General features: G+C 38.6%; 1 protein-coding gene across 1 annotated transcript; it reads right to left on the bottom strand.

The window, feature by feature from the left end:
• Nucleotides 1-281: 281 nt before the first annotated feature.
• cwf19l1 (CWF19 like cell cycle control factor 1) lies at nucleotides 282-7,553 on the bottom strand. The gene is made up of 14 exons (XM_084909185.1): nucleotides 6,976-7,553; nucleotides 6,081-6,165; nucleotides 5,351-5,435; nucleotides 5,039-5,140; nucleotides 4,741-4,955; nucleotides 4,539-4,654; nucleotides 4,258-4,342; nucleotides 3,695-3,847; nucleotides 3,425-3,572; nucleotides 3,244-3,323; nucleotides 2,939-3,148; nucleotides 2,137-2,256; nucleotides 1,946-2,043; nucleotides 282-1,288 (listed from the first exon to the last, which is right to left on the bottom strand). Exons 1-14 carry the CDS (start codon nucleotides 6,996-6,998, stop codon nucleotides 1,144-1,146), a joined length of 1,665 nt encoding a protein of 554 aa, XP_084765311.1. The 5' UTR covers nucleotides 6,999-7,553; the 3' UTR covers nucleotides 282-1,143.
• Between the last annotated feature and the right edge of the window lie 1,096 nt (nucleotides 7,554-8,649).

Below are 8,649 nucleotides of genomic sequence, written 5' to 3'. Positions count from 1 at the left end.
CAGTCAAATGTACAAATGTTAAAATTGCATTAATGTTTTCCTAACATACTCTAAAAAATTAAAAATGAGATTAATGGGTTATTCAATTTTATTTTTTATTTTTTTAAATATAAGGTTTGGCTAACACTTGTGTACAATTGAATAAAAAATTACATTAAAAAATAACGAATAAAACAATTATCTGGACTTGAATTTTTGTATTTCTGTAGGGGCAATGCACAGTGGGAGATGTGTGTTAAACTACATGGTAATACTGAAAAAATGTGACCATCAATCCAAAATTACGTTTTAAATTTGATTTTATTTACAAAAAAAATGAGGCATTAAAAGTAACTTTACCCATACATGTGGTAGAAATAAGAAAATATTTCTGAGCTGGTTCAGAATTTTAAATATTTCATCAATCTCAAGATTTCTGCTCTTTTGTCAAGTATTTTTTTTCTAGCAGGGGGAAAAAACCCCAAACTACACTACAGACTGTTTTCGAAAACCATAACACGCGTGTTGATAAACAGGTGGCAACAAAAAAGGGTTACTATTCACATTTTAAACGCTAGAAATCATAATTTCTTTTGTTTTAATTTTTTTTTTTCCCCAAACAAAAATAAAAACAGACAGCCCAGCAGTGAGGTTTAGTTATACTCCCATTTCCTCACTGTGACTATTAAAAAGAAATACACATGCTTTGTAAAACAAAATCTGATTTAAAAAAAAAAATTGTTTGAGATATGATGCAAATTTTTACTGAGCATTACACCAGAGAATTGAACCCAGTTAGCTTAGCATAAAGACTGGTCACAGCTTTATCCAAAGGTAACAAAATCAATTCTAATGCTAACACACGGTACAAATGAGATGTTAATTAGTATCCAGTCTCCGTACCAAGTTAAACTTTTAACTCTATGCAATCTCATTCCACCCGAAAAAGTGGATTGATATAGTTAAGATGACAGTGAATATGTCATAAAAAAGTAGAAACAAAAGCAAGAAGACATTGTATTAAAAATGCTGTTTGACTCAATTTTCATGTTCAGGATAGATGAAGAGGAATGCATTATACCAACAACTGTCCTCACAATGCATTGCATCATCCATGGTCCCCACAAAGCTAACTGTACAAGTACAGGTGTGTGTATGTGTAAATTATTCATCCCAGGTGAAGTCATATGGCTGGAAGTCATCTCTCAGCTGTTTGCAGCTCTCTTCCTCCTCCTCTTTGCTTTGTTTACACTCTTTCCAGTCGGCTCGAGTCGGGATGTTTAGCACCGCCTCACTGGCCAGAACCTCCCTACGCACGCACACAAAAACAAAAACCCCCACACCGTTACTGTGACACTGACATTATTCTCCCGCAGTGCAATTCTGACCTCCCATCAAGTTTTTTCCCTAAAATTTCATGACTGACATTTTGGAAACAGCAATTTGTCATTTTTAGATCAGTGCATATTTATGTGAACAAAACACATTAACAGTGTGCAGAATTATTGGTAATAATTATTTACCAATATTACTGAATAACATGAGACTAAAAAATAATTTTCTGCCAACCAAAGCATCTTTTCCCAGGTTTGTAGGTATGTTTGTATATACATAATGGGTAATGGTAAGTCCTGACTGTCCAGCTCTCTGGCGCCCCCTGTGGAGGCTTTTGTTTTTACACTTTCTGATATAACGTAATTTTTCTGATGACGTTTTGATAATTCTGTTATTTTATAGAGAACCCAGGTATAAACAGAATGACCTGCTTTCTCTTTTTATTTTAATAATCTAATCCAAATGTGATTTAAAAACACATCTGGACAACATTTGCATTTATACACAACATTTCATAAGAAACAGTTTTATTTTAGCTTTAAAAGATGACACTGACAGTGCTGAAATTTTATGAGGCTCTTCTTTATATTTACAGGTAAACAAAGGGTGTTTAATGGGGACTGATGCTCACCTTCCAAACTGCAGAGGAAAATGTTTTTGAATGCGGTAGAAGAGCTTCTCCCCCGAGTCCAACTCTACATAGAAATATGGAGTCCCTGGAGGAGCAATCTGAACACACACACGTTTAATTCAGCTTTTCAAATAGATGTTAAAAATCCCAGAATAGCCAAACCACTGTACTCCAGGTGTGTTTACGGGTACCTGCTTGAGGTCAGTGTGTTCAGGAATCTCCATCATCTCCATCTGTTGCTCCTGAGCCTGGACCATGAACGCCTCCTTGATGTCCTCTGTGGCACAGCGGTTCAACGGCACCGGCACAACCTGAATGACAATAATAACAAGAAGATGATAAATAAACTGATCAGCAAATGTGGCAGTATATAAAAAATCGTTTTACGTTTCTCTTCCTGCGCTTGGATCACAGGAATCACACTCTAAATAAAGATACAAGGAGTTTAAATGTGCTAATTTATTGCCCAAGTGTGACCGACTTTGTGAATAACTGGCTTCTTGTATGTCAGTGATAGCAGACTTAAAAAATATTTATCTAATTCTACGCTCAATCTCAAATCATTTTAGCAGCTTTGCATAAAGTGCACAAGTTTACCACATCTTTGTTGACCTTTTTATTGTTTTAGTTTGTGTTACTTCATCATTTATTACAGTGAAATATCTTGTGTACCTCCATAATCAAATTTAAAATACAAAAGCAAAAAAAACAATTTATTAAAAAATAGAATTATGAAGCTTTAGCTAGTTATTTTAGATTAAAAGTGGCACAAATGAAACACTCAACTTTTATCATTCTTTTCTTTTCTTCTCAAATTTTGAAATGATAAAACCAAATATGTAAAATTTTGCACTCTATAAAGTGAAAAATATGACTTTTTACACTTCTACACACTGCATCTGTCAAAATTAGAAAATATTCACCTTACAGTATCATTAAAAAACAATACGAATAACACTGAATTAAAACATGTTTTCTTGGTCGTGTTTCTACCTGCAGCTGCAGATGCTGGCTCCTGTAGTTCCTCTCAAACAGCACACAGCGCTCTCCTTTGCTCTTGTAGAACTTCCTCAGGGCTGACTTGTACTTCTCCATCTCCTCCACCACCTCCGAGCTCAAGTCCACCACCGACTGGTAGTGTCCGATGGGGAGGATCAGCAAATGGCGAGGAGTCAAACCGCCTTTGGCCAGCGCGAGGTAACACTGCAGAACAAATCATCCTCACTCGGCTCTAACGCTTTTATGTGAAGTCTCGAAGGAGCTTCTGTGATGTGGATTTATGAACAGCATGAACTCACGTGTGTTCCTATGCTGATGACGAGGTGTTTCTCCACCTGAGGGCTGGCCAGACAGAACCAGCATGGACCCGAGGGCTGAGCTGCACACAGAAAAACAAATTATCTGTGTAACCTCACAAAACCACACTAACTAATGAGTTCTTTCTTAAACCAGATCTAAACAGAGTGTGGTTGGACTTACGGTGCCGGCGGGGCTGCTTGGGCTGCCCCTGATGATGCTGCTGGTCTCGCCCTCGCCCATCTCCATCAGAGTGCCTCTTCCTGCCGTGGCCCCGAGAGCCTCCACCCTGCTTCTTGCTCAGGTCGAAGAAGTACTGATTGGCTGGCTCCTGGCACACATACAACAACATTTTGTACTTTAAAACCTCAAATACACATTCAAAGGTGATTTAGATAAGAGTCAAGGTGAATTCTAGTGACTGTGAATCTCCACAGAGGACTCCAAACAAACCTCCTCCTCTGTGGCGCTGAAGGCCGTCTTTTGTGTGTCCATCTTGTCTTTCGTGGGGCATCTGTACGGGTTTTCTGTGACATCTTGCGGTTGCTTCACAAGCTCTGCGGGGTCCATGGTCTTCATGGGGATTATGTTGAAGGCGTACAGATACTGCAGACAGAAAGAAGGTTTTCACTTGTCATGACACATCTGGAGAATTTTCCACAGCAGGAACCTTTTAGCACAGATCTGCTCTGTTACCTGCATTTCCTGCAGGAGAACCAGGGTCTAAATTAGAGTTTTAAAATAACAGGGAGAGTCTAAATTTAGTTCAGCTGAATTGGCTATTAGGGCTTCCTGTTTGCACTGGATTCATGCACAGACAACAATCACTGGATTCATTGGTCAGTGAAGAAAACTTTAACTTCTCTGTGGTTTCTAAGCATTTTTTAAGGACTTTATTAATCACAGATTTTGATGTTTTCCTACCTTTTAAGAAAACCTTGACACAAAGTTTTAATAAATGCAGCTATGCACATAATCTCCATGTAACTGATTCTTTGTCTTGCAGGGAAACGCACCTTCTTCTTGGCGGGGTTGTTGACGGCCGCCAGAGCGATGAAGCGGCTGACGTGTTGAGCATTTTCTTGAAGAACAATGTGATTCCTGCCGATAGACACAGTGAAAGATGGGAGTAACGTAAAACAAGAACCAAACAGTTGCTTCGAATCAATCTGACTTCTGCCAGGGGAGTCACCCCCTACTGGCCAATCAAAATAATGCAAGTTTAAGGCTCTTTGATATCCAGAAGAAATTAATTAACAGGGTCATCAGTGAGCTCCCTCACCGCTCTGCAGCTTACCTGTATGGGAGTCTTTCATAGTGAGCGCCCTCTAGTGCTGCAAAGTGGTATCGTGGTTTCAGTTTGTCTGCGAGGCTGGCTATCGAGTTGCTTCCACAAAGTTTTGTGTTCACTTCCTGCCGAACAGAGTTCAGAAGAATCCATTCAGCATCTCGTGGGGTCAGAGGCAGTAAAATTAAAGCAGCATAGACGTCTTCATTACCGGGTTGTTTGCGTAGTGCCACACTCCTCGGGGCCACTGCGATGTCAGCAGGATGTCAACACCTTTAAATTTGGAGCTGCTGGTCAGAGGAGTCATGAGGGCCACCAGATCTTTGGAGGTGAAGCAATGAGCCGGCGCCGGTTCCTGCCGGGCTTCCTGACCGCTGACATAGGCGATCTGCAGTCCCGACACGCCGGTAAACACACCACGCCGGCCTGTAACGCACAGATGAGAGCACTGAGTCACATGTTGGTTTCATGTTTTTATTAAAAGGTCATGAATATGTGTGATCGCTTACCGAGATATGTGATGTTTTCAGCAAGCTCACAGCCATCGGCGTTTGGGAAATTCTTTACCGTTTCCTGGCTTGCTGCTCCGAGGATGTAAGTGTGGATGGGAGCTGAGGAGGCACAAAGGAAAAAAAAAAAAAAAAAAAAAAAAAGAGGCTTTTGAGTTTCCTCAGAAAAAGCCAAAAAACATGCTTGCTTTCAGCATGAACATAGGAGGCGCTGTTGAGTTCTTATGCAATTCTATTAATGTAACAGCGCCCCCTGTGGTCAAAAGCAACAATAAAGATGAGCATCTGCCTGGATGTTCCAGATTTTTTCACCTTTCTTGGCTCCGGTTTTGTACAGCTGCCACTCGGCTTCAGCTTCTGGCGTCGTTCCAAAAAACTCTCCAACACACAGCAGCAACTGGTGGAAAACAGATGTGAAAATCACCACAACTTAAAGACGATTACATATTGTTTTAATATGATAACTTAACACACAGTTCTATACAATGATGTACCAGGTCATTGAAGATAACAAGAAAACATTTAAGGGGATGGATGGGGGAAAACTTAGATGGAAAAAAAAAAGAATAAAAAGTTTCATGAGAAACAAAATGAGATATTTACCAGAAAAAGTCTGTAAGGACAAGTCTATAAACAAGTGTGTGTTGAAAAAAAATAAACCGGTTGATTTAGAAGAAAAAAAGCAAAATTGCCAGAAAAAAAGAGAAACATCTGACAAATTCATGTAAAAGCAACTGACAAACTTACAGAGGAAAACTGGTAAAAGAATAGAAAATGGCAAATTTCTAAGAAAAAGCTTACTGTAAAAAAGGCAAGTCTATGTGGAAAAAGGACATGTATGAGGAAAAACAAATTATGATAAAAATGTAATAAATTAAAATAATTTTTAAAAAAGAAAAGCATTTAAAATAAAATTATGGCTACTATAACAAGAAAAAAAACTGTCAAATTTACATTTAAAAAAAACTAAACAGAAATAAAAACCCACAAATCATTAAAAAAAATTAAATGATAACTGGATAATGTCACGCATCTGACTCACATCAAACTGCCCAGTCTTCTTCTGGATGGCCTGGACTCGGTTGAACAAAGCGTTCAGACGGCCTTCAACGTCCCCACACGCCAAACTAGAAACACGCATGTTTTAATATTTTAACAATCTAGACAATTCATAGATGATTTCCTCTGGAAAACATCAGACAGTCTCCAAACACCTGTTGTGTTTTTGGGACTTGAATGATGCCTTACTCATTGGTAAAGTTGGACACTGAAACATCAATAGCACAAAGTGCCTCTTACATTAAAATAAAATAAATCAACAGAATTCATGGATATCATTCTGTTTAATTAAAATGACGTTAATATATTCTGGTAAAGTGCAGATTTTTCACCACAAACTGCAAACATCAAACATGCCTCTACGTCACATGGTATGACGTAAATAAATGTGGAGACTGTTTAATGCAACCTTGAATCATGCAAGTTTTTAACGAGGTTCTGTATATTTCAGTGTAATACATTATGCCGAAATAAAAGTGATGACCTCATATATTTTCAAACCTTTAAACAGATTTTACATTAGGCGGACGGCTTTAGAACCTATCCTGGGGGTGGATATGTATGCCGTATTTTTCGCGTATTTAGAACATATAAATCTGAAATTTGTTTTAAGTCTGAAGAGAGTGGTCACATTTTTGCATCTAAGCAGTTCCGAAAAAGTCAACAATTACAAGACCCTGACCCGGTGAGGTTTACACGCCTGTTAATGGAAGGGTTTTCATATTTTTCTTTTATCAACGTGTTTGTATTAGAAACGGAGATCCTCTAACATCATAGCTGAAACAACATAATCAACATGGACAACATAAACAGCATCGATTTAACCAGAAGCTACATTTAACCGGACGCTGCGTCCTGTGTTCACTGAGCAGACTTACACTCTGAGCGGCTGCTCATCCATGTCTCTGAGCAGATTTTTACTCTAAATCTTAAAATGTGCGGATTTGGATTTTAGCAGCTTCCATTAATCGCCCGTCGCTAGTAACTGTCCGACTAAAACAAAGGCAGAACTATTTGTAATTTACGAAGCGGGAGTAGCTGACGTACACGCGGCTGCGCGAGACACACTAAGAAAGACAAACATTTATTAAATTAAAATTGATAATTTTAATTTCTAAAAACTACAAGAGAAGTAGCTCAAACAGTAAGAAATATTTCATGTGGCTACCCGGACAGATTTCAGTGCGGAAATAGTTGTTGCCAGGTTTGATTTGAGTGGTTTGAAGAAGCTGCCGTGTTTCAGTACGTTGTTTCTGTTTTTTCTGTAGTTTACACCTGTTCTTAAATCCACTCAGCTCTGTAATCCTGATTTTACTCTGTTTTAATTATTAAATCTGCAGTGTGTTTGTCTATTTTATTTATAATTCATATTAATAATGGGACAGAAGACTAACGAATGAAAGAAATAAAGGACTTCACCAGGGAGGTAAAATCAAGCATTAACTAACAAAATAAGCAAATAAAAATAAAATTCTAAGACTTTAAATAGTTAAATTAACTGGAGTATGGGTCCTACTCGGGATACAAACTGAATGTACAGTAGTTTCTATAGAAAGCCCTGATAGATACTTTGCAGAATGGGATAGGATCCTCTCCAGATTTATATGGGCGGGTAAAAAGCCAAGAGTTAAGTTTAAAACACTTCAGCTTCCCAAGGATAGAGGAGGACTGGGCCTCCCTTGCCTACATGACTTATTATAGGACAACCCAAATAAGGACTCTGGTGGGCTGGTGTAAACCTGGATATTGTTCAAGATGGAAGGAAGTGGAATTTTCCTTGGGAGGCAACTTCCCTATCGGGGCACTGATAGGAGATCCCTCAAAGTTACGTCTCCTGGGAGAACCGGGCAACCCTTGGATGGTAAGCTCAATAAAGACATGGAAAAGAGTACTTAAAAAGTATCAATTAAATCACAGAGCTGGATTTCTTAGGTGGTTTGCATATAACCCAGAATTTTTGCCTAGTAAGACCGACTTGACATTTAAAACATGGGCTAATAAAGGTCTCACCACATACAGTACCTTGTTGAAAGACGGAAAAGTGATGAGTTTCCAGGACCTTAAGAATAAGTTTGGGTTGCAAAATCAAGACTTTTTTAGATATTTGCAACTGAGGGACTTCCTGAATAAAAGCTAAAACATCACCAGTTATCGACTGGGAATGAAGAAATTATTTACATATTCGAGAATGCATTTAGAGATGCACCCTATCAAAAAATTATTTCCAAATTATATCGTTCACTGACCAACCTAAGGGGTCATGATACAAGATATGTTAAAGCAAGATGGGAAACAGAGGGTAATCTATCCCTAACAGGAGAGGAATGGGATGGGATCTGTAGGCAGCAGTGGTCGGTAACAAGCGCCTCCTCGTGGAGGGAATTCAGTTGGAAGAATGTAATTCATTATTTTAATACCCTGGCTCAAAAATCCAATTATTCCCATAAGACAACATGCTGGAGGCAGTGTGGACATGCAGCAGCAAATCATTTCCACATTTTTTGGAAATGTCCTTGTGTGGCTCCATTTTTGAAGGAAATACATAAGGTCCT

The sequence above is a fragment of the Perissodus microlepis genome, chromosome 17 (genome assembly GCF_051167445.1).
Source record: "Perissodus microlepis isolate ML-2025 ecotype Zambia chromosome 17, ASM5116744v1, whole genome shotgun sequence".
Lineage (NCBI taxonomy): Eukaryota > Metazoa > Chordata > Actinopteri > Cichliformes > Cichlidae > Perissodus > Perissodus microlepis.
This window is presented reverse-complemented; position numbering and strand designations above follow the sequence as displayed.

What these genes read in the sequence shown, in the direction of transcription:
- cwf19l1 (XM_084909185.1), bottom strand. Translation starts at nt 6,998, where the DNA reads ATGGATGAGCAGCCGCTCAGAGT. An exon ending in TATGAAAGACTCCCATACAG is followed by an intron (nt 4,343 to 4,538) that starts GTAAGCTGCAGA and finishes GTCTATCGGCAG; the next exon opens with GAATCACATTGTTCTTCAAG. An exon ending in ACAACCCCGCCAAGAAGAAG is followed by an intron (nt 3,848 to 4,257) that starts GTGCGTTTCCCT and finishes TTCTGTCTGCAG; the next exon opens with TATCTGTACGCCTTCAACAT.